The sequence below is a fragment of the Callorhinus ursinus genome, unplaced genomic scaffold, assembly GCF_003265705.2.
Source record: "Callorhinus ursinus isolate GAN/ISIS: 27379988/994484 unplaced genomic scaffold, GSC_fseal_2.0 scaffold8, whole genome shotgun sequence".
NCBI lineage: Eukaryota > Metazoa > Chordata > Mammalia > Carnivora > Otariidae > Callorhinus > Callorhinus ursinus.
In genome coordinates this window covers 52,190,318-52,217,009 of record NW_027397070.1, presented here as the reverse complement: position 1 = coordinate 52,217,009, position 26,692 = coordinate 52,190,318, and the positions used below count along the sequence as shown (strand labels likewise).

General features: G+C 39.9%; 1 protein-coding gene and 1 pseudogene across 3 annotated transcripts in view; one reads left to right on the top strand and one right to left on the bottom strand.

Moving 5' to 3' along the window:
* Window positions 1-26,692, bottom strand: part of TSHR (thyroid stimulating hormone receptor) — a 174,319-nt gene that overhangs the window by 39,895 nt on the left and 107,732 nt on the right. For all 3 annotated transcript variants that reach the window (XM_025870463.2, XM_073895677.1, XM_073895676.1), the window contains exons 5-6: window positions 3,162-3,236; window positions 542-616 (exon numbers count right to left, since the gene is read on the bottom strand). In XM_025870463.2, the coding sequence (XP_025726248.1) occupies window positions 542-616; window positions 3,162-3,236 (150 nt within the window). The remainder of the gene's footprint in view (window positions 1-541; window positions 617-3,161; window positions 3,237-26,692) is intronic.
* LOC141373214 (zinc finger CCCH domain-containing protein 11A pseudogene) lies at window positions 12,207-17,891 on the top strand (annotated as a pseudogene).

The window sequence follows — 26,692 nt, the reverse complement described above, 5'->3', positions numbered from 1 at the left end:
ACAAACATGATAATGTATGTGTTTGAAAAGCTATTAAAAATTATGTGGAAAATAAAGTATCATCATTATCATCAAATTTTCCTTCTACTTGATCACTCCCATCAGCAAACAAACATGCCATAATTTGTCCCATCAAACAACAACAAAGAAGAAAAAGAAACCTTTTCTCCTGACCCAGTATCCTCCAACTACTGAGACATTTTCTGCACTTTTTAAATAGTAAAACTTCTCCAATGAGTTTGTAATGGTCACTCTCTCTAAGTCTTCCCTTCTGATTCTTTCTTGAGCCAACTCCAACCAGACTTCACCCTAGAGCTCCATTGGAACTGCTCTTGTCAGAATCATGAAAGCCCCATATTACTAAACCCAATGGTCATTTCTCAGTCTCTGCCTTACTTCATCCACCAGTGCATCTGTCACAGCTGATCAATGCTTCCCCTTGGGACAATTGCTTCACTTGGTTTCACCCAACCCCTATGGCCGCACCCTACTTCTTGTCAATGACAAAATACTGCCAAATATTGCATGTGTGCATACTTACAGTATAAAGAAGACATCAGTGGAATAAATTTTGGTCAGGTCAGGGAATACTCCAAGTCCAGTGTTGAAAATGCCACTACAGTGCATGAAAAAGAAGAAGAGAGAACAGATATAAGGTGAGAAATCCAACACACAGGAAGTAGAATAATGTACTAGCTGAATTTTTATGGGTTCTGAAGTCAGACTAGAGTCAAAACCTAACTCCTTCATTAAATATCTGAGTGACCAGGGGCAAGTCCTAACCCTTGGATGAGTGGTTGCTCCCTCAAGGTACACGAATCTAATTCAGTCCACCAGTGTCAATACATTTTTTTTTCTGTTTAGAAGAATATGAGGATTGTTTCAACCAAGTAGGCTTCCTAGAAATAGGAATTTAGGTTTCTTTCCATGTGTGCGTGTGTGTGTGTGTGTGATATTTCCCTGTTTTAATTGGAGGGCATTATGGGGGAGGGGCAGTGGAATAAGGGGAGGATGGGGCAGTAAGACAATATAATACCCAGCTCCAAGCCAGGCTTCCTCTTTCAACCTTCACATTATATTGTGCTCATTATTTTGCCAGGAATCATTTTCCCCTGGCAGTCTCCTAGGAGTAGGACAGCAGCAGTGCCCTTTAGAAAATACGTCTAGACAAGGGATAAAGTCTATCAAAGACAATGTCTTCACTTTCCAAAGTTTGTGTCATCAGGGCAAAATGTCAAGACTAAAAGATGTACATCACACAACACAAATATAGCCACTCTCAGGCTCCTGGTTAATTTAACATTTGTTGCAGCTACTAGAAAGTAGGTAGTGGAAATGGGATTATTTTTTTTTTTTTTTGAGAGGCATGGCATGGCATGGGGTGAGACTTAGACACTACCAGTAAAGCTGTAAAGAAAGTCTTCCCACAGAGAACACTCTAATTCCACTGATACACCTTTTTAGGCAAATTCTGACCTGGCTCTTTTTAGAGGGCAAAACGTAAGATTTGAAGAGAAAACAGGAGCCAGAGGTCTCACAAGAGCACATGGGATATTCCAGATAGCAAAGGAGAGCGCCAAATCCTAACCACTAGACCACCAGGGAGCAGATAGCAAAGGAGAGAGTGGAGATTCCATAAAGAATATTCGAAGAACAGGAAACAAACAGTGAACAAACTAGTCAATTGCAAGAGAGGTTCATGTGGAAGTGTGTGCGGTGGGGGGAGGCCCTGGAGTTAAGTGGGGACCATATAGTGGGGCTGGAAATGCCAGATTAAGGACCAGGACCTCTCTTTTCTTCAAAACCCCAAACAAGTCCATCTCCTTTTTGATGTGGCCTCTAATTAACTGTACCCCCAAATAATGTATGTACCTCTTATTTATCCCTTATCATTATTTTCTATTGGGAGAGGAACTTTTTAATTTTATATGTAGTATCTTCCCAACTAGATTTTAAGCTGCTTGAAGGTAAGGACAATGTTTTATTATCTTGCAGGTTCCCCACAGAGCCCCGCGCATACTAAGGGATCATCTTATCAAAGAATTACTGATTGACTGAAACTCAAGGTCCACACAGGAGCAACTGCCTTGTCCCATAAATTTTTATTACTTCCCAGATATCCCTCCAGCAACATTTCCCATCACTCTCCTCTTCTATTCTCTCTGCCATCTCCCACTCCCACCTCTTTAATACTGAACTATTTTTAGGGCCCCAAATGAGCCATATGGTCCCACACCTTTGTGTCTTTATCATGCTAGTCCCTCCACCTGTATTTTTCTTCTACCTCTCCCTCTTCTTTTCCTGGATAACTTCTATTCATCTTTAAAAACTTCATTCATAAAATATATATGGATGTCCACTTTTATTTAAAAGCCCTAGGTGGAAACAAACTAATATGTTTAATGATTATTTCTGGGTCTTGGGATGAAGGTTGATTTTAATTGTTTCCTCTCATAATGTTTTTGTGTTCTAATCTTTTACAATGCCTGTGGGCAGGAAAGAAGGGAAGAAGGGGCGGGTTCTTCCAGCTGGTGTCTAGAGGACCTGAGGCCATACATACATATCCATTGACCACGTTTTTATTGAGCACCTACTCTGTACCAGGCTGTACAGATGGAATAGAGAGTCAAGTGCTGTGGTTCCTGCTGTCAGGGAGTTTATAGTTAGCTCATAATGTGTCACCAAAGCAAAGCAATAGTGTTGTCTTTCCCATTTTTGTCCCCCCAACCTCTAAGAGTTTGGATTTTGTCCTTTGTGGCTTTTTTCCCCTGTGTAACAGTCACTTTAATATTGTTGTGAAACCCATTTCCTAATAAAATTAACCAATGGACTCCCAGAGATTTTTGTTTTGTTGTTACACTGCATTTAAAGACTATGTATACAACATGGTATTTTCTCCATCATGTCTCCCTCAAAGATCAGGTCTTTGGTCCCAGCTGACATTTAAATAGGTTTTTCAAACGTGAATCATTTCACCTGATACCTTTTCTGATGGGAAAGGGTGGGGAGTAAGTCACAGAATGTGATTTGTCTCAGACCATATACCACTAAAATGACCGTGGCCACCCACATCATCCTAGGGAGACTCCTGGCAGACAACAGCATTATAATTCTCTCATAAAAAAAAAAAAGTGTAGGATGGGACAGGTGTTAATACTTACAGGAACTTCAAGAGGGGGAGCTCTTTTAGGGCATCAGGGTCTATGGAAGTTAAGCTTCTGGTATTCCGAATCTCTCTGTAAGCATTATAGGAAATACATTCACCACAATACCCATTTCTGTTCTTACCAAAGTTAAAATAGTGTGAATCAGGTTTAACAAATGTTCATGATGTGGGGCCCCAGGGACTGTTTCTGCTGGGAATCGGTCCCATCGGCAGGCAGCAAGCTCCTCCCAGGGACACACAGGCTATATTCAGCCCTCCCCATCACCGACTTAGTTCCAGTCCATTTGAAGGTATGGGTGACCTTTCTCTTAATTGTAGTCTCACAGCCTTTCCCACCACCCCCAACTTTTTATATTTAAATAGACAGGAAAAGCCCCTCCAATGGTTTGTTAAGAACAGATATCTCTGTTACTAACAACAGCATGTATCCTGGCCCTGGAGTGGGAAGCTGAGCAGACTAAATGATGGATGATAGCAAGGCAGTAAGGGCAGTGAGTTTCCTCTGTCAATCGCTATTTCAGAGGTAGTGGATGTAGTGAGTCTTAACAGTTCATTTGAGTTGATTTTTCTATTCCAGTGTGATATCATGTATGTCGGCAACTTACATACTTAGGGTTATTTACAAGCTGATCAAAATGTACAGTTAGCATTAGTGAAGTTCATGACTGTGAGAAAGAGGTTCTCATCAGTAAAATGGAAGGTATTCAACATATGTAGATTGGTTGAAAGAGTTTAAAGGCACTCTCTATGCTTATATGTAGAGGACAGAAGAACCCAGTAAGACCTGTATCCTTTCCCCTTAGGGATGGCACCAAGGGCTAAAGGAACCTGCATCCACTCACTGATAGTAACAACTAGAAGACTTAGAATCTGGCCCTGGACTCTTAAAAATGGTTTTACTGAAGGAGAATTTTCATAAAATTCATGTACTCCTGGTATACAATGAGGTAATTTCTAGTAAATTTACAGAACTGTGCAACCATCATCACACCCCAGTTTTAGAACATTTCTATCAATGACAAAACCCCATTTGCCCATTTGCAGTTAATTCCCACCCCTCCCCCATGCCTAGGAACCATGGACCTGCTTTCTACCTCTGAATTTACCCTATCTAGACATTTCATATAACTGAAATTGCAAATACGTAATCTTCCTTATTTGGCTTCTTTCACTTAGCGTGATGTCTGTGAAGTTCATACACATTGTAGTACATAGTAGTAGTTTGCTCCTTTTTATTGCTGAATGGTCAGATGGAACTGAGATCCAGTGTTGACTCTGCCTCTTCTTTCTGGCTACATAACCTTGGGCAAGTGTCTTGACCTCTCTGAGCCATCATTCCCTCATCTATAAAATAGGGATAATAATAGCACATCTTTCATAGGACTCTTGTGAAAATGAAATAATGTCTATAAAGGATATGACATGTAGCCTAGCACACAGTGAAGGCTCTATGAACAATAGTTTTATTATTGTTATTCTCCTGAGTGGAATGAAAGCTAGAACAGACATCAGAGACTTGAGGCTAGGGGTGCTGCAGTGTTCATACATAATAAAAAAACAAAACAAAACACTGGGAGTGGTGTTTGACTAAGGATGTGGAGTATGAAACAGATCTTGAGAAAGAGAGGATAGAATCAGAAACTATTGGGGCGCCTGGATGGTTCAGTTGGTTAAATGTTGGACTCCTGATTTTGGCTCAGGTCATGATCTCAGGGTTGTGAGATCAAGGCCTGTGTCAGACTCAGCCCTGGGCCTGGAGCCTGCTTAAGATTGTCTCTCTCTCGCTCTGCCCCTGCACCCCACCCCCCACCCCCTGCTCATGCACTTGCTTTCTCAAAAATAACATAATAATAATAATAATAATAATAATAATAAAGGAAACTATCTTGCTTCCACCTCAACTTACTGTCTTATTAATATAAACTTACTGGTCCATTGTCTTCATTAGCATAATTTTTGCCCAGACAGCTAACTTTATTATTCTTTACTGGAACCTCTTGAAAGACAGATCCATGCTTCAACAGAAAGCATCAACAATTTATATCCCAAGACCCTTAGAATCCCTCACCTCAAAATCAAGCTCCTGCATGGAAAGAACAACTTTAAAGTAGATTTAAAATTTTGTCCTCGTTTGAAACTAAAAGCCCTGTATTTCTGGAGCTCTGTCTGTCCTGGGTAAACTGGGATGGTTGGCTACCTTACTGCACAATCCCATAGCTGTTCCCAACTTGCCCCTCTAAGATACTTTTAGACGCTGCCAAGTTAGGTGCCCTCTCTCTGCATGTTGAGCAATAAACTCCTCACCAGAGCTTTCCATGTGGGGAGAAGGGTTTGAACTGCTGTCCATCAAATATAAACTAGGAGAGTTTGGAAACTGAGTGTGGCTTGCGGTCTGGCAAACTGCTCCATGAACAAGCCGGACTTGAGAGAGTGGCCCAAGAGAATGTCACAGTGAAAGGCAGCCAGCCCAACCAGCTTTAGAGGTAGCGAATAAGAAATGAGAAACTGCTGTGGGTTCCAGCTGACTAACGTAGGCTGCAACCCACATGGTTGAAAGAGGTGGGCGAGGCTTCGGGGAGAAGGGAAACACAAAAGAGGTGGATTTCTTAGGGGAAATCTAAGCTAGGCAAGAGTTTACCACAAGAAAACATCAAGGAAAAGAAGCCGCTTTCTGAGGTAAGAAGATAGTCAGCTGCTCATGCTCACAAGTGACTTAAAAAAGAAATCCCTACTGAGAGAAAGAGAAATACTATATGACCTCACTTATATGTGGAATCTAAAAAAGCCAAGCTCAGAGAAATAGAAAGTAGAGTGGTGGTTTCTAGGGGCTGGGGAGGGATGGGGTCAAAGCATACATCCATTTATAAGATGAACTAATTCTGGGGGTCTGACGGACAGCATGGTGATTATAGCTAATAATATAGTAAAAATACTGCGTTACATCCTTCAAAGTTGCTAAGAGAGATCTTAAGTGTCTTCAACCCCAAAAAAGAAATGTGACAGGATGGAAGTGTTAGCTAATGTTATGGTAGTAATCATTTTGCAGTAATATAAGTGTGTCAAATCAACACCTTGTACACCTTAACCTTACACAGTGTTACATGTCAATTATATCTCAAACCCAGAAAAACAAAATCTCTGCTGAAGTACAGAAAGGGAGGGGGCATGAACCGCTACCTTAGCTAAATGGAGACAGATGTCAGAAGTGAATGCAGCTGGGATAACCTTTTCAATGACGGAAAGCAGAGAGGAGTAGCGCTCACAAACCTCTGAAGGGAGGAAAAGGGTGAAAGAGGGGTCCAAATTTGAGTAAGTTCCAAGCCTGTGTGGGAGGGTGAACTTGAATCGCACAATTTTGAGTTAAGCCATTACAGCCCAAGAGTGCAGGAGGCCAGCTATGTTGCCAGGACACTGGGGACACCGAGAGAAAGAAAACATGTATATAATTCCAGCATGGCGGGTTAGCATAGAGCTGTCCCCCAGAGTGAGTATGAATAAGAGGTGAGGATGGCAGGGCCCCTGGATCCGCAGCCGGGGTCCCTGAGCGACTGCATGGACGAGCACCGACCTGCCCGCCCGCCTACCCCTCTACCCAGGACTGTCCCATGAGCGAGAAATAACCTTCAGTTCCCTTAGGGCTGTTACAGAGTTTTATTTTTGTGTATTTCTTACAGTTACTAGACTACCCAAGCATCGATAAAATTAAGCATCGATAAAATTCTTAAAATACAGAACATAGTGTTCATTGTGGTTGTCTCTGGTAGGTAGGTTTGGAAGCTAGGAATGTGTACTTTTCACTTTTTATTTTATCTTATTTTTTTAAAGATATATTTATTTATTTTAGAGCGCGCATGCACCCGTGAGCAAGGGAAGGGGCAGAAAAAAGAGGAAGAGAAGCAAGACTCCTCTCTGAGCTGAGAAAGGAGCCCAACAGTCACCTGCCCACCTTGCCGGGGCTCAAACCCAGGACCCTGAAATCATTCCCCAAGCCGAAACCAAGAGTCAGATGCTCAATCAACTGAGCCACCCAGGTGCCCCTATTTTATCTTGTTTAAAATTTAAAAAAAATGAAATAAAAGGCATAAAAAATTCCAATTTAAAAAAAAACACAAAGGAATATATATTCTATATAAAAATTTTAAAAAATATATAAAGTGCCAGATAGTCCCTTCTATCTTCAAGTATGCTCTTCTATGGAGTGGGGCTATTTAGCTGTGTCAGGGAAATACTTGAGGATCTTGAAGCTTATTGATTAGAAAAGCCCAGCCTTGGAGATTACAGGGTAATCAGGATCTGGTTATACTTATCACTCAGGATGGCTCTACCCATGAGGGGTTGGGAGAACTTACTTAAGTATAGCAGGTAATAATCCTCTTTATTTTGCAGACAAAACAACGAAGACACATTTAGCAAGAGTAAGTGACAATCTCCTGTTACACAGAGGCAACCCTGGGCCTTAACCTAGGACTTCTAACTCCAAATACTGTTTTACTTATTATTTTTTAATGGTGTTTAAAGGAGATCATCCACCAGAACTAAAAAGAAATTTAAATACTCCTTATTGCTTAATTTCCCTTCATTGGATTTCAAATAAAATGGACATTTCAATGACAAATGTAACAGTGATACCAAGTGTGCAGTGTTTTCACAAACCAGCAGATCAATAATTTAGCATACATTAGGTTCATTTAATCCTATGACGAGATTCTGGGCTTTTTCTTTTTCGGGGAAACATTTATCCATTCCTTTTTTTTTTTTTTTTTTAAGATCTGTTTACTTATTTGAGAGAGAGAGAGAGAGCAAGCGAGTGTCGGTGGGAAGGGCAGAAGGAGAAGAGAATCTTAAGCAGACTCCACACTGAGCACAGATGACAACGGAGGTGGTAGTGGGGGGGTGGGGGCTTGATCTCATGACCCTGAGATCACAACCTGAGCTGAAACCAAGAGTCCAATGCTTAACCGACTGTGCCACCCAGGTGCCCCCATTTGTTCATTCTTAGTAAGAGCAAAGAACAGAGAAATTGGCTTGTTCAATTCAGCTGGTATTGTGGTGGGTACTTAGCATACCAGCCTGCACCCCACATAGTTTGGGAAATCAGCAAAGTGACAGGAGAGAGCCCCCAGGTCAGGGAGAGAGAGGCAAAGGGAAGAGAAACGAAGGCTTAGATCCTTCTACTATTAAGGAACTTTCCAACTTTTTTTCCCCTTCCATTGTCCTGTGCCCCCTTTTCTCTCTTAACTATTCAACTGGCATTAGATCATGGCATTTGACTATGATCCTTAGCCTTAGAGATATTTACCTACACCCTCAATGCCTCCAGTTCATGAGGAGAAAGGATGCCAAGCTGGGTAACAAATTGAGGGCAAAAATGAAACTGACTTGGCTTTTTACCTGCAAAGTAAGATGGGGCCAAAGGACATGAGAAGGTTGGAGGCTTGCACAGGCAAGGATCCTGAACTGGAATAAGATATCTGAAGAGAAGAGAAGCTGCCCCAGTTGGCATAGTTGGAATTTTAAGAAATACAAATGCAATAATGTGTAAGACTACATTGTGTAAAATAAGAAACCGAATGTGAATAAGAGCCCAAAACCTAGATCTTGGCCATCCCCCAGCTTCTTTTCAACTTACTTCAATTTGATTTTTAATTTTTTCTAGTCTGCTTTTAAGTACCATTAGTTAAGAAAAAAAATAGGAGGCAGGCCACTCTGTCTTTGACTAGGTCGGCTCACTCTAGGGGGGAGAGCAGGGAGAGACTGGTTAAAACTAAAGGAATAATTATTGGACATTTATTATGTGCAACTTTACCGTGTGCTCTGGGAGGCAGAGAGAAGTAATAACTAATTAATTAACTACTTTAAAAAGAAGCTATGTTTGTATTGGCAAAGCCATAATTTTGTTACCTTAAATACCTTAAATGCTGCACAGTACTGAGGTGAAAACTGGGACTAAGAATTAAGTACATTAATTTTAAAGGTTTTTTATCACATAATAAGTCACCCATGTAGTATTAATTTACATCAAGTATTAATATTAAGATTGATGTATATTGAAGGAAGCCTTAATTTTTTAAAAAGTTTATTTCACCTGACTATAAAGATAATACCTATACATTGTAAAAAGTTTTAAACACATTCACATCAAAGGATGTGAAACCTCTCATTATTCCATGATATAAAGAAAATCAGGTTTTTTTCTGTCTTTAAGTATGTTTTGTGTTTTTAAAACAGCATTATGTCAAAAGTATTTCCTCTGGGATTAAATCGTCTGTGACAACAGATTTCTAATGGTTGCTTAGTGTTTCATATTAGACCCTTCTAGCTGAGCATTTCAATAGTTTACCAGTTATTGCTATTATAAATTAATGATGAGACAAAGGGCTTTTAGGTGACCTCTCACTCCTCTATTTTCTTGGGGAAAATTTATTGAAGTGGAATTACTAGGTCAAAAAGTATAAAGTCTGGGGCGCCTGGGTGGCTCAGTTGGTTGAGCATCTGCCTTCGGCTCAGGTCATGATCCCAGGGTCCTGGGATCGAGCCCCGCATCGGGCTCCCTGCTTGGCGGTGAGCCTGCTTCTCTTTCTCCCTCTCCTGTTCCCCCTGCTTGGTCCCTCTCGCTCTATCAAATAAATAAATAAAATCTTTAAAGAAAAAGTATAAAGTCTGACAAACCTCTTGGTATATACTAGGTTCTTAGCCTCTAAAGTCCTGATTTTTAGACTAGCAGTAACTTTTCTGCCATAATCTATAAATTCACAGAAGAAGTTATTCCCAAATTATTAAGACTTTTCAATGAGAGAAATCTTAATTATTCTACTTTAGTCATTATCAATGAAGTATTTCACCACTAATGTTCCATAACTAAGGGAAAAATAATCTATAACTGAGTGGTGATATTCATGATGTTGATGCATCTTTTAATTTATTGAGGAATTAAAATAATAGATGTTAATTCAAAAAAAGTTTTTATCTTCAGATTTTTAAAGCAGATTGATGAAAATGTAAGTTTACCAGTAGATTTTCCACTTGAAAAAGGACATTATAAAAATGATTTTCCAAATTTCCTGGAAGAGGCATACAGCTAATTGCATGATTATCTAATGATCATGACTAAAACTGGTACTCTTGAAACCCCCAATAAATCCACTTGAATCAATTTAATGAAGCAGTGAATATTAAATCTTATCACACTATCTGCCATAAATCACACTTTTTATCTACCCCGTTACAGAATTTTTATTTACTTGTGATTTTCAAAAAATCCACATAAAAGTAAAAACATCCTTTGAAGGTAGCACTTCCTTTATTTCTGTTTTTAATTGAAGAGATATTATGGTTTTGCATTAGTTTTGGAGGCATTCTTGGTTTCAAATTCTGACTCTGAAAATTCTTAGCTGAGTAAATTTGGGCAAGAGCCCTGTGAGGTATGTATTACCATCTTCATTTTATATATTGGAAACTGAGGCTTAGTGAGATTAAGTGGGATAGGGTATGTGAAGCCCTTTTAGCAGAGTGCTTGCCCATAAAAGGGATTCAGTAATTGGTAGCTGCTATTAGTAAGAGTAACAATGGCAACAATCCATGTGCTATTGGCTTCTTTATAGAAAACATGAAATAGAAGATGGAAGTAGTCAGTGTTTCATCATTTTACAGGTGTAAGTCTTTAACAAATGTACATTTGAGGGGCACCTGGATGGCACAGTTACTTGAGCGTCTGACTCTTGGTTTCAGCTCAGGTTGTGATCTCAGGGTTGTGAGATCAAGTCCTGCATCAGGCTTCGTGCTCAGCGCGGAGTCTGCTTGAGATTCTCTCTCCCTTTTTCTCTCTCTCAAATGAATAAATGAATCTTCAGGGGAAAAAAAGTATATTTGGGGGGGACAGACTGAATCCCAGCTGAAGTTTAAAACCCAGGAGAACTGATTTATTTCCACTTAGGACTCTCAAGAACTTATAAAGAAACCTGCCATTCTCGTAATTTTCTCTTATAAATCCTCAATGTCTTTTAGCCATTGTTAACTGATATGTAATTGCTACCTCTTTTGGAGAGCTGTTGTTGTATAACAAATCACCCCAAACTAAGTGGCTAAAATAACAACCATTTTATTACAGAGCTCATGATTGTGTGGATTAGGATTTCAGGCAGTGGTAAATGGGGCTTTTCTTCTGCTTCATGTGGCATCCACTGGGATCACCGGTTGTTTTTTAGTTGGTGTCTGGATCAATATAGAGGGTCTAAGGTAACCGTGCTTCTATGCCTGGCCCTTTGAAGGTGATTGTTAGAAAGCTAGGCTTAGGGGTGCCTGGGTGGCACAGCTGGTTAAGTAACCAACTCTTGTTTCAGCTCAGGTCTGATCTCAGGGTCGTGAGAGTGAGCCTCGCATCTGGCTCTGTGCTCAGTGCAGAGTCTGCTTAAGTTTCTTTCTCCCTCTCCCTTTGCCCCTACCCCCTGCTCTCTCTCAAATAAAAAATAAATAAATAAATAAATCTTAAAAAGACAAAAAAAAAGCTCAGCTAAGCCCTTTTCCATTTCCATGTGATAATTCCCAGAAATTATGACAGCTTGTGTGTAGGTCATGGCAGTGAAGAAGAGGGTACATTCTTTGTATATTAGCATAGTAGAATCAACAGGACATGGTGAAGGATTAGAAGCGCGTGATAAGGAAAGAAGGTACAGTGATACCCCTCAGGTATCTGGAATATGCAGTATGATAAATGGATGTGCCATGTACCAGCTCAGCAAATGGTGGAGGAGTGGTAGATCAGAGGGAGAGGCTGATTTCAGTTTGGGGCATTTAAATAGTGAGATATATGTGAGACATCTCAGAAAAGACATCAAGGAGACCGACAGGTAAATGGCCCAATGCTAAAAAGAGAGACCTGGACTAGGTATGTAAACTTGAGAATAGTTAGATAAGGTCACAGGGGGGAGAATTGAAGAGTAAGAAGAAAAGAAGACACAGGCCTGGGTCATATGGAACCCCAATGTTTAAAAGTGAGGAAGGAGCATGGACTAGCAAAGGAGAATGAGAAAGACCAACCAAGATGGTAGAGGATGACCAGGAGTGTGGAATCCCAGAGGTCAAGGGAAGAAGGTTCTGGTAAGAATAGAATGATCTACTATTTTGAATCCTGTGTCTAGCTGTAAGATATAATGACCACAGTTTCAGCACCATGTTAAATGTAACTGTATTAATTGACTGAATAGGTAGCTTTTTATCTTTGGAATGCCAGCTCTAGGTCACCAACAATTTTAGCGCATATTTTCTACCATCGCAATTCCTATCAGCACAATCTAAGCAAGAACTGGGAAGCCGGCTCCTAGGAAACATATAGTGCATTAGCAGGAGAAGGTTGAAAAAGCAGTGAAGGGATGGTTAGAAGTGGGGGTGATGAGCCCAGAGTCCTTCCATATCCTTAACTCAGCCAATTTACCAATCACACCGATGAAAAAGGGACAGGGAGAGAGGGAAGGCCTCTGAGGAAGAACATCCATGCAACAGAGTAACATTATGTTCTTTAACCGCTAATGTTCTCACTGAGGCTTTTCAGTAAGTGCTAGCAATATACGATGACACTGGCCATCGGCACACCTTAGTTCAGTATCTATGCTTGTAGCAAATCCAACCTGGTGAGGGGCCCTGCTTCATAAATAAATCAGAGGGCGGGCGCCTGGGTGGCTCAGTCGTTAAGTGTCTGCCTTCGGCTCAGGTCATGATCCCGGGGTCCTGGGATCGAGTCCCATGTTGGGCTCCCTGCTGAGCGGGAAGCCTGTTTCTCTCTCTCCCACTCCCCCTGCCTGTGTTCCCTCTCTCGCTGTCTCTCTCTCTCTCTCTCTGTCAAGTGAATAAATAAAATAAAAACAAAAATCAGAGGGCTTAATTCTCTGCTGGGAGTGCCAGGGACGTTGGGCTGACAGTAGATGAGTAGATGAGATAAATCATTCTATATTGATATTTGGTCTCATGCTTTCCAACTATCTCAATTCTTTGAGGGAAGGAGAGGGATTTCTCAGCTCTGTTTCTCTCATGCGAGTAGCATAATGCTTTGTTTATAGTCATTGCTTAATAAGTGATTACAAAATAAAGGTATTAAGCATTTGTGTGGCAGAAGTCCAAAAGTCTTTACTTACCCTTTGTGCCAACTAAAACCATTTGCAGATAATAATGTAGGATATATATTAGGCAAATCTGGAGAATGCAAGATGTGTTATTCTCTTATTTTCTAAGATATTAGACTGAATACCTCATATACATAAGAGAAACATCCTTTTAAAAACCCACTTCCAAACTCATCCTCTTTTTGGTTTTTGTATTTAGTAGTTTTCTTTGCTCTATGAAATTAACTCTTTTGCTCAGAGGGAGAAAATTGATATTTCTAAGAGAAATGTTAACAACTAGAGACTTTATGAAGAAAAGGCCATAATAATAACAAAACAGTTGCTTTTAAGAGCTGCAGGGTGTATATAGAGTTTTGTTACAAATTAGTTTCTTTGATTTTTTTTTGGAGAAAGGGGCAGAGAAAAAAATCTCTGTCTTTTTAAAGCTATGCATTTTCTTCTGAGTGTGACTTTAACTGCATCTCATGGGTTTTGATTTGTCATTTTTTTATTGTCATTTAGCTAAAATTATTTTCTAGTGCCTATTGTGATTTCTTCTTTGACTCATGGTTATTTAGAAGTGCATTGTTTACTAGTCGGAGAACTTGATTTTAATTTTTTGTAAGCTATTGAGACTTGCTTTCATGGCCCTACATATGGTTAATTTTGATAAATGTTCCATGTGTCCTTGAAAAGAATATGTACTCTGCAATTGTTGGATACAATATTTTATATAAGTCAATAAGGTTAAGTTTGCAAATTATGTTCAAACCTTATTAATTTCTTATCAGTATTTTTACTTCTCTTGTATGCATGTTCTATCGGATAAAGCTCTATTGAAACAAATACCCACTATGATGGTGGGTATCTATTTTATTTTTTCAGTTCTGTCAATTTCTCCTTTACATGGTTTGAAGTTCTCCTACAGATATTAAAATTTAAAATCATTGTATCTCTCTGTAGTAATCCTTTTTATCATAATAAAATTTCCATTTTTATATATAGTAAGACTTCAGGGTTAATATACAGTGGTATATTTATATCTATTTTCTCTTGGTTATTGTTTGCATGTTAACATTTTTATCCTTACACTTTCAGTCTTTCTATATCATTGTGTTTAAAGTATGTCCCTTGTAAGAAGCATACAGCTGAATTTTTTTATTATTATTAACCTACCTGGAAATCTTTGTATTGTAACTGGAATATTAAATCCTTTTACATTTAATGCAATTAATGTAAATACTGATTATGTGGTGTTAAATCTACTATTTGTTTTAGAAGTTCTTCTTTACTTCTAATTTCTTGCCCTTTTTGTAGTAATTTTTTTTAGATTTTATTTATTTGAGAGAAAGAGAGACAGAGACAGAGAGCACAAGCAGGGGGAGCAGCAGTGGGAAAGTAGATGCCCCACTGAGTGCAGAGCCCGAGGCAGGGCTCGAGGCAGGGCTTGATCCCAGGACCCTGAGATCAGGACTTGAGCCAAGGTCAGATATTTAACTGACTAACTGAGCCACCTGTGCGCCCTTTGTAGTGATTAATTTTTATTATTCTATTCCTCACTACTATTAGCTTGTTAGTTATCTATTCTTTTACAATTATTTTAGCTGTTGCCCTATGGATTAAAACATGTATTCATTAGGGTGTTGCTGCTGTGAGGAGGGCAGGTGGCAGCGGCAAAGAAAGAAGGAAGACGTGGCAGCAAGCAGGAGTTGGGGACAGTGTCAGCAGTTCAGACTGATGACACTGTCTTGAAGAACACCCCCTACACTCCCATAATTGGTGCGGATTCTTGGGGGAAGGCCCATGTTGTTGACATCTTGCAGGCCTTGATTCTGGATCTTGAGAAGGAGGCAGTGGGACTAGTGATAGCGATGCTTTTTAGGATTTGAGGATATCCCCTTCCCAAAAATTTCCTGGAAAGTTGACTCGTATTAAGTGTGAGTAAAAGGCGTAATAGATTGGAACTCAGGGAAGACACAGAGGTTCCTGTTGAGAGCAACCAGCTAAAGATTGCATTTTAAAGACGATTTCTGTGATTGAGTTGTCTTTTGGAAGATTAAACCCATTTCAAGAGGACTTGGAGCTGGTCCTCGCCTTCAGGAAGCAGTGGCTTGTTTACAAGAAGCCACTTCTGATCTGAGGATCTATCCAGCCTGCCTAATCAAGGAGAATACTGCTTTTTTTATTTTTATGTTTTTCCTATTCTACATGTACCAAAGGTGACAGCTGTCCCTTCTGTCACTGTGAGGTTGCACTAGGAAATGAAACTGTTTGCACAGTATGGCAAGAAGGGCACTGTTTTCAACAGGTGTGCAGGTTTCGGCACATGGAGATTGACCAAAAATGTAGTGAGATTCCTTGTTACTGGGAAAATCAGCCAGTGGGATGTCAGAAACTAAACTGTGCTCTCATTATGTTGATGGCCTTTTCCTACCTCCAAACAACACTGTGTTGTCCACTGTGCCTGAGTCACCAGAAGAGGAAGTGAAGGCTAACCAGCTCACAGTTCAACAGAACAAATTGTCTGTCCAGTCTAATCCCTCCCCTCAGCTGTGAAATGTTATGCAAGTAGACAGTTTAGAAAATGTTCCTAGCCCCACCCATCTACCAGTTGTAATCAATGCTGCAGATGATGATGAAGATGATGATGATCAGTTTTCTGAGGAAGGTGATGAAACCAAAACACCCATCCCGTAACCGCCTCCTGAAGTTCATAATGGATTACGGACAGCCTCTGTCCAAAAACCTGGGGTCAATTTGAAGCAAGGTGAATGTTTGAATTTTTGAATAAAAACTCTTGAGGAAATTAAGTCAAAGAAAATGAAGGAAAAAATCCAAGAAGCAAGGTGAAGGTTCTTCTCGAGTTTCATCTTTTACTCCAACCTCAGCCCGTTCCAGGTCCTGAAAAAGAGAATGTCCGGACTGTAGTGAGGACAATAATTCCAGCAAACACGGAGAAGAACCCTTGGTAATACTGAGTCTCACTGAGAGACTGAGAAAATGAAAATTTTCAGTAGGTGAGGACAGCAATCCTCCATTAAAGTGTAGCCTTGCACAGAGGTTAGGGAAGAAAGTAGACGCTGCAGAAACTACTAACGCTGATAAAGCACCAAAGAAAGCTCACGTTTCCAAGTCTCTGAAGAGGAGATTAGGCATGTCAGCTGCTCCAAACACTGAGGAGTCAGCAGAGAGTCACTAAAGTTGGTGAGATCCATGTGAAGACATTAGAAGAAATTCTTCTTGAAAAAGCTAGTCAGAAATGTGGAGAATTGCAACCTAAACTCAAGACAGAAGGACCTCCAAAAGTTGAGGATTCTACTTTAGGAACAAGAAGCCCCTCCACCATCTGAGTCAAAACCTTCTCTGAGGTCCTGGCTGGAAAGAAATATCGGCAGCAGGAAGCAGAGAGACAAAAAAACAAAAAGGATGTAACTTGCATCAAGCTAAAGACCAATAGTGAAATTAAAAAAACAGTGGTTTTGCCTCCTATAGTTAGTTACCAGCAAAGGACAATCAGAGGAGCCCACAGGTGGAACAAAGTCTATGCAGGAGGTGCACATCAAGATGCTGGAGGAAATTAAACAGGAGACGGCACCGTGAGCACAGCAGAGCTCTGAGAACAGCCCCAGCTCCCAGGCTCAGCTTGAGGCCACCCCCCCAGGGGCAAGGCAGCTCCTCTGAATCAAAACAAACAAACAAACAAAACAAAACAAACAAACAAAAAAAACAGGTATAAAAGAAGAGAAGAAACTTCAAGAAGTAAGTGAAGTTGCATCCCAGAGCAGTGTTCCTAGAACAGAGGCTAAAGAGGCTTCAGTAAAGACCACAGGAGTTGGCATCACTAAAATTCAAGTCAAGAGACATGAGACCATGAGAGAGAAGCACATGCTGAAACAGCCGGAGAGGGAAACCTCACAGAAGGAAAAATCAATTTTGACACCCCTTTGGGGAGATGTAGACTCTTGCAATACTCAGATAGCAGAGAAGCCAGTGCTCACTACTGGGTGGGCATCACACGGCACCTGACAGAGCGGCTTCCCACAAAGTCGTCCCAAAAGGCAGAGGTAGAAACCTCAGGCGCTGGGGACTCAATACTGAATGTGAGATGTGCAACACAGACCTTGGAAAAAAGGGGTAAATCTAAACCCAAAGTCAATGTGAAGCCATCTGTGGTTAAAGTTGTCTCATCCCCCAAACTGGCCTCCAAATGCCAAGGCAGTGGAGGTCCACCTTGCTGTCACTGCAGCTGTGAAGTCACTCAGCTCCAGCGGCATCTTACAGGGAAGTCCCACCAAAAAGTGGCTGTGGCGGTTATCCCACTTCTTTCTGAGGACAAGTCAGTCAATATGCCTGAGGTGGAAATAGCCAGAGACCATCTTGTGCTGCCTCCAACTCAGTGCTCTTCAGATTCCTCCCCACTGGAAGTATCTAGCCCTTCTTCATCCCAGATGGCTGCGAAAATTCGCCGACTCAGCTCCACCTCAACAAGAAATCCCCTGCTTTCTGTGTAGGGTGATTTTGAGAAACTAATATGGGAGATTTCAGGAGGCAAATTAGAGGCTGAGATCGACTTGGATCCTGGGAAAGATGAAGATGACCTTCTGCTTGAGCTATCAGAGATGATTAGCTGAAGGCAGTAGAACATTTAAAAAAATAAAACTGGACTTAGTTTCATCTATTATAACATTTACCCATGACGATCATTTTAGTCTAGAATTTGTCCCAAATCAGAAGTATACCTCTGAATTACCCTTATGTGTCCTGGATTCCTTGGGGTTAGATTTTTACAGTCCCTTGATAACCATTTTGTCCACTTGATGCCATGGTTTAGCATCTATGAGAAAAATGTTCTATCTTACACCGCTTCACAGAAAAACTGAGAGGGAGATCCAAGTCAAAGGCTGCAAGAGAACTTAGTCACTCCTTGAGGTATTTGTCAGTTTGGGCTTTTTTCCCCCTTTGCTGTATTATTTCTTTTATGTATTGTCTTACTGTACTTATTAATGTAACCCGAGTTTGAAAAGGATGAAGACCAGCTGCTGCCACTGCTTTCACACTACCTCTAAACAAAAGATCCACTCCGTCTGCATTACATTGTATGTCTTTTTAAAGATATTTGGAGATTCAACTAAGCTTTAGAGAAGGCTGAGCAGCTCCGGAAGCTTATAATCTGTACATAACTTTTTGAATCTGATTTCCATGCTTCTGCTGCTCTGTAAGCCTCTGGAGAGCAATGGCTAATTTATTATTACTGTAATTTTTTAAGGCTTTAAAGTACCTCAGAGGTCTTCTGAAACTAATTTTTTATTTCTGGGATTCCTTGGAATCTTAATAAGAGATGGTGACATAATGATTAGAGGAATTTTTGTTTTTTAGCATGAAAGTTGTTCTTTCTCTTCTTCAGTACTTGCCTTCTACTGGCATTGAATTATCACAGGGATAAAAATTGGTTAATTTTTTATTTCTAACTCTCCCAGCAAACTCCTCTTGCCCAGTATTTCTTTGGTGCCCTTTAACCACCAGAGGGGAAAAAAATGAACTCCTCTAAGCTGCCAATATTTATCTTTGGACTGTAGCAGTACAATGAATTATACTATAGCAGGGACTGTTGAGGTGCTCTGGGGTGTCTTGCATACCTTCCAGTTTTCTTCATTTCTGAATTGAATTTTCTTTTCTTGATATCAGTCTCTTTCATATAACCTCAAGGTTTAGACTTTTGAAGGAATAAGTATGGTGGGGATAAGAGTCTTGAAAGGAGACATTGCACATAATCAGAAGGAAAAGGAAAGAAAGACTTGTCCATTTATGATATTTTGCTGTGGGTGGCCAGTTTTGTTTCTCACAGGGAAATCTGATCCACCTGTCATGTTGGCTCCTAAGGAATTGCTTTTGTAAGTGGCTCATCAAGAGTTGAACTTCATGGGAATATGGAAATAGCCTTCTTGGGAATATGGAAAAAGAAGAAAGCCACAGGACTGCCCATTCAGTCTTGGGAAGATCTAGATCATTCTGCACAAGCAAAAATGACTCGAAACTTACATATAGACACCTCTCTGCCAATCCATCTTCAGCTGGCCGCATGTTGTATAATAGCCCATCTCCAAAGCAGGAGTGGAATGTTCTGGTTTCACCAGATTTTCTACCAGATGGACTTCACAGATATATTCAGAGCATTCCATCCCAAAGCAACAGAATATACATTCTTCTCAAGTGCACATGGAACATTCTCCAAAATAGATCAGGTCAGGTCTCAACCAGTACCAAAAGACTGGGATCATTCCCTGCATATTTTTGGATCACAATGCTTTGAAACTTGAACTTAATCACAAGAGGAAGTTTGGAAAGAGCTCAAATACATGGAGGCTAAAGAGCATTCTACTAAAGAATGAATGGATCAACCAGGAAATTAAAGAAGAATTAAAAAAATTATGGAAACAAATGAAAATGAAAACACAACTGTTAAAACATCTTTGGGATGCATCAAAGGCGGTCCTAAGAGGGAAGTATATAGCAATTCAAGCCTTTCTCAAGAAACAAGAAAGGCCTCCATAAAAGCCATCTATGAAAAACCTACAGTGAATATCATTCTCAATGCGGAAAAACTGAGAGCTTTCCCCCTAAGGTCAGGAACGTGGCAGGGATGTCCACTATCACCACTGCTATTCAACAGAGTATTAGAAGTCCAGGCCACAGCAATCAGACAACAAAAAGAAATAAAAGGCATCCAAATTGACAAAGAAGAAGTCAAACTCACTCTTTGCAGATGACATGATACTTTATGTGGAAAACCCAAAAGACTCCACCCCAAAACTACTAGAACTCATACAGGAATTCAGTAAGGTGGCAGGATATAAAATCGGTGCACAGAAATCTATGGCATTCCTATACACCAACAACAAGAAGGAAGAAAGAGAAATTAAGGAGTCGATCCCATTTACAATTGCACCCAAAACCATAAGATACCTAGGAATAAATCTAACCAAAGAGGCAAAGGATCTGTACTCAGAAAACTATAAAATACTCATGAAAGAAATTGAGGAAGACACAAAGAAATGGAAAAACGTTCCATGCTCATGGATTGGAAGAAAAAACATTGTGAAGATGTCAATGCTACCTAGAGCAATCTACACATTCAAAGCAATCCCCATCAAAATACCATCCACTTTTTTCAAATAAATAGAACAAATAATCCTAAAATTTGTATGGAACCAGAAAAGACCCCGAATAGCCAGAGGAATATTGAAAAGAAAAGCAAAGCTGGCGGCATCACAATTCTGGACTTCCAGTTCTATTATAAAGCTGTCATCATCAAGACAGTATGGTACTGGCACAAAAACAGACACATAGATCAATGGAGAAGAATAGAAAGCCCAGAAATAGACCTTCAACTCTACAGTGAACTAATCTTTGACAAAGCAGGAAGGATGTCCAATGGAAAAAAGACAGTCTCTTCAACAAATGGTGTTGGGAAAATTGGGCAGCCACATGCAGAAGAACGAAACGGGACCATTTCCTTACACCACACACAAAAATAGACTCAAAATGGTTGAAAGACCTAAATGTGAGACAGGAGTCCATCAAAATCCTAAAGGAGAACACAGGCAGCAACCTCTTCGACCTCAGCTGCAGCAACTTCTTCCTAGAAATATCACCAAAGGCAAAGGAAGCAAGGGCAAAAATGAACTATTGGGACTTCATCAAAATAAAAAGCTTTTGCATGGCAAAAGAAACAGTCAACAAAACCAAAAGACAACCGACAGAATGGGAGAAGATATTTGCAAATGACATATCAGATAAAGGGCTAGTATCCAAAATCTATACAGAACTTATCAAACTCAACACCCAAAGAACAAATAATCTAATCAAGAAATGGGCAGAAGACATGAACATTTTTCCAAAGAAGACATCCAAATGGCCAACAGACACATGAAAAGGTGCTCAACATCGCTCGGCATCAGGGAAATCCAAATCAAAACCTCAATGAGATACTACCTCACACCCGTCAGAATGGCTAAAATTTACAAGTCAGGAAACGACAGATGTTGGGAGGGGTGCGGATAAAGGGGAATCCTCCTACACTGTTGGTGGGAATGCAAGCTGGTGCAACCACTCTGGAAAACAGTATGGAGGTTCCTCAAACAGTTGAAAATAGAGCTACCATACGATCCAGCAATTGAGCTACTGGGTATTTACCCCAAAGATACAAATGTAGGGATCCGAAGGGGTACGTGCACCCCGATGTTTATAGCAGCAATGTCCACAATAGCCAAACTGTGGAAAAAGCCAAGATGTCCATCGACAGATGAATGGATAAAGAAGAAGTGGTATATATATACAATGGAATATTATGCGGCCATCAAAAGGAATGAGATCTTGCCATTTACAATGACGTGGATAGAACTGGAGGGTGTTATGCTGAGCGAAATAAGTCAATCAGAGAAAGACATGTATCATACAACCTCACTGATATGAGGAATTCTTAATCTCAGGTAACAAACTGAGGGTTGCTGGAGTGGGGGTGTGTGGAAGGGATGGGGTGGCTGGGTGATGGACATTGGAGAGGGTATGTGCTATGGTGAGCACTGTGAATTGTGCAAGACAGTTGAATCACAGATCTGTACCTCTGAAACAAATAATGCAATATATGTTAAGAAAAAAAATAAGAGGAAGATAGCAGGAGGGGAAGAACAAAGGGCGGAAATCGGAGGGGGAGATGAACCATGAGAGACGATGGACTCTGAACAACAAACTGAGGATTCTAGAGGGGAGGAGGGTGGGAGGATGGGTTAGCCTGGTGATGGGTATTAAAGAGGGCACGTTCTGCATGGAGCGCTGGGTGTTATGCACAAACAATGAATCATGGAACACTACATCAAAAACTAATGATGTAATGTATGGTGATTAACATAACAATAAAAATTTTTTTAAAAAAAGAAACAAGGACTCAAATACACAACCTAACCCTACACCTAAAGGAGCTGGAGGAAGAACAGCAAATAAAGCCTAAATCCAGCAAAAGAAGAGAAATAATAAGGATCAGAGCAGAAATCAATGAAATAGAAACCAAAAGAACAGTAGAACAGATCCACTAAAGTAGGAGCTCATTCTCTGGAAGAATTAATAAGATTAATAAACCCCTGGCCAGACTTATCAAAAAGAAAAGAGAAAGAACCCAAATAAATAAAATCATGAATGAAAGAAGAGAGTTCGGGCGCCTGGGTGGCTCAGTTGGTTAAGCGACTGCCTTCAGCTCAGGTCATGATCCTGGAGTCCCAGGATCGAGTCCCACGTCGGGCTCCCTGCTCGGCGGGGAGTCTGCTTCTCCCTCTGACCCTCCCCCCCTCATGCTTTCTCTCTATCTCATTCTCTCAAATAAATAAAATCTTTAAAAAAAAAAAAAGAGTTCATAACCAACACCAAAGAAATACAATTATAACATATTATGAGCAACTATATGCCAACAAATTAGGCAATCTGGAAGAAATGGATGCATTCCTAGAGATGTATAAACTACCAAAACTGAAACAGGAAGAAATTGAAAACCTGCACAGACCCATAACCAGCAACGGAATTGAAGCAGTAATCAAAAATCTCTCAACAAGAGTCCAGGGCTGGATGGCTTCCCAGGGGAATTCTATCAAATATTTAAAGAAGAATTAATACCTATTCTTCTGAAGCTGTTTCAAAAATAGAAATGGAAGGAAAAATTCCCAACTCTTCCTATGAGGCTAGCATTACCTTGATCCCAAACCCAGACAAGGACCCCACCAAAAAGGAGAATTACAGACCAATAACCCAGAGGAACATGGAAGCCAAAATTCTCACCAAGATACTAGCCAATATGATCCACAGTACATTAAAAGGATTTTTCACCACTACCAAGTGGGATTTATTCCTGGGCAGCAAGGGTGGTTCAACATCTGCAAATCAATGTGATACACTATGTTAATAATAATAATAAAAAAAAGGACAAGAACCATATGATCCTCTCAATAGATGCAGAAAAAGCATTTGACAAAATACAGCATCTTTTCTTGATTAAAACTCTTCACAGTGTAGGAGTAGAGAGAACACACCTCAGTATCATAAAGGCCATGTATGAAAAGCCCACAGCAAATATCATTCTCAATGGGGAAAAACTGAGAGCTTTTCCCCGAAGGTCAGGAACATGGCAGGAATGTCCACTATCACCACCGTTGTTCAGCATCGTACTAGAAATCTTAGCCTCAGCAATCAGGCAACAAAAAGAAATAAAAATCATCCAAATCGACAAAGAAGTCAAACTCACTCTTTGCAGATGACATGATACTTTTGGGAAAACCCAAGACTCCACTGCAAAATTGCTAGAACTTATACAGGACTTAAGCAAAATGACAGGATATAAAATCAGTGCACAGAAATCAGTGGCATTTCTATACACTAACAATGAGACAAAAGAAAGAGAAATTAAAAGTTGATCCCATTTACAATTGCACCGAAAACCATAAGATACCTGGCAATAAACCTAACCAAAGGTACTCAGAACACTATAGAACACTCATGAAAGAAATTGAGGAAGACACAAAGAAATGGAAAAACATTCCATGCTCATGGATTGGAAGAGCCAATATTGTTAAAATGTCTATGCTACCTAGAGCAATCTATACATTCAATGAAATCCCTATCAAAATACCATCAACTTTTTTCACAGAGCTGGAAAAAACAATTCTAAAATTTTCATGGAACCAGAAAGACCCTGAATAGCCAAAGGAATGTTGAAAAAGAAAACCAAAGTTGGTGGCATCACAATCCCGGATTTCAAGCTCTATTACAAAGCTGTAATCATTAAGACAGTATGGTACTGGCACAAAAACAGACACATAGATCAGTGGAACAGAACAGAGAACCCAGAAATTGACCCTCAACTCTATGGTCAACTAATCTTCGACAAAGCAGGAAAGAATGTCCAATGGAAAAAAGACAGTCTCTTCAACAAATGGTGTTGGGAAAATTGGACAGCCACATGCAGAAGAATGAAACGGGACCATTTCTTTACACCACACACAAAAATAGACTCAAAATGGTTGAAAGACCTAAATGTGAGATAGGAATCCATCAAAATCCTAGAGGAGAACAGAGGCAGCAACCTCTTTGACCTCAGCTGCAGCAACTTCTTCCTAGACACATCTCCAAAGACAAGGGAAACAAAGGCAAAAATGAACTATTGGGACTTCATCCAGATAAAAAGCTTCTGCACAACAAAAGAAACAGTCAACAAAACCAAAAGACAACCTACAGAATAGGAGAAGATATTTGCAAATGTCTTATCAGATAAAGAACTAGTATCTAAAATCTATATAGAACTTATCAACCTTAGCACCTAAAGGACAAATAATCCAATCAAGAAATGGGCAAAAGACATGAACAGACATTTCTGTGAAGAAGACATCCAAATGGCCAACAGACACATGAAAAAATGCTCAACATCACTTGGCATCAGGGAAAGACAAATCAAAACTGGCATGAGATACCACCTCACGCCAGTCAGCATGGCTAAAATTAAAAAGTCAGGAAACAACGGATGCTGGTGAGGATGCAGAGAAAGGGGAACCCACTTACACTGCTGGTGGGAATGCAAGTTGGTGCAGCCACTCTGGAAAACAGTATGGAAGCGCCTCAAAAAGTTGAAAATAGAGTTACCCTATGACCCAGCAATTGCACTACTACAGATTTACCCCAAAGATACAAATGTAATAATCTGAAGGAGCACCTGTACCCCAATGTTTATAGCAGCAATGTCCACAACAGCCAAACTATGGGAAAGAGCCCAGATGTCAATTAACAGATGAGTGGATAAAGAAGATATGGTATATATATATATTTATACACACACACAATGGAATACTACTGAGTCATCAAAAAAATGAAATCTTGCCATTTGCAATGATGTGGTTAGAACTCGAGGATATTATGCTAAGCGAAATAAGTCAATCAGAGAAAGATAATTGTCATGTGATTTCATTCAAATGTGGAATTTAAGAAACAAAACAGGATCATAGGAAAAGGGAAGGAAAAATAAAACAAGACAAAATCAGAGAAGGAACGCCTGGATGGTTCAGTTGTTAAGCGTCTGCTTTCGGCTCAGGTCATGGTCCCAGGGTCCTGGGATTGAGCCCCACATTGGGCTCCCTGCTCAGCGGGAAGCCTGCTTCTCCCTCTCCCACTGTGTGTTCCCTCTCTCACTATGTTTCTCTCTGTCAATAAATAAATAAAATCTTAAAAAAAAGAAATCAGAGAGGGAGAACAAACTATAAGGGACTCTTAATCATAAGAAACAAACTGAAGGTTGCTGGGTTGGGGGATGGAGTTACTGGGTGATGGACATTGGGGAGGGTGCATGATGTAATGAGGAGTGGGTATTATATGGGACTGATGAATCAAGGAACTCTACCTCTGAAACTAATAATACATTATACTTAATTAAATTTAAAAAATAAATACTAAAAAAATGTATTCATTATAAAAATCTAGTATAAGTTAGTATGGTTAACATTTCTCAGACAACTCAAAGACTTTAGAACACTTTAACACCATTTACAACCCTCCCATCCTTTGTTTATTTGTGTATTTTAATTTTGTGGATATAGGTAGTCCTTGCTTTGCATCGTTCCAATATGCATAATATTAAGTTACCATTATTTAGTTAAATTTAAATAATAGCTGGTCTTGGCAATATAGTTCAAGTTGTGGCTACCATAATATATTAACTGTGAATAACTGCACAGAGTACAAACTTTGCTGTTAGCTCTTCAGTGTGTGCATCACTATGTAAATAACAAATGCATATCATGATAGGTGACCAATTATACCACTTCTTTCAAAGTCATTGGTGATTGGTCACTGAGCATCTGTTATTCAGTTCATGCACAAACAGTAAAGCTGTTTGTGCAGCTGTATTGCCTCCTTGTCTTCCAGTGATAAACCCATGTGACATTTTATAGAAGTGGATAATTGAAAGAGGGAACTGACCAGCTAAGATGAAGGAGCAGCAAAGAAACAAAATGTGATAATGCTGGAAGTGAAATTTGAATTATATGTAAATGGAGCCATAGGAGAAATAGCTGGCCTCGTGAATGTTGATACTGCCACTGTTTGAGAGACTCTAGATATTCAATCAAAAGAACTTAGTGAAGGCAAATTATTGACATCAATGAGAAAAGTGGTTGCAAATAAAAGGATGAAGATGTCCCAAAAGAAATGATGCTGATAAAAAAAAATCACATTAAAGGAACTCTTAGAAATATCTTATGACATTGAAAGAACAGAGAATTAAATTTTGGAAGCTGATCCAGATCTAGAAAGAAGTACAACAATTTGCCAAGACATTGATATGATGCTCTAGCAAGTTACATAGCAAGGAGAAAAAGGCATGCACTGTTCAAACTACACTTGA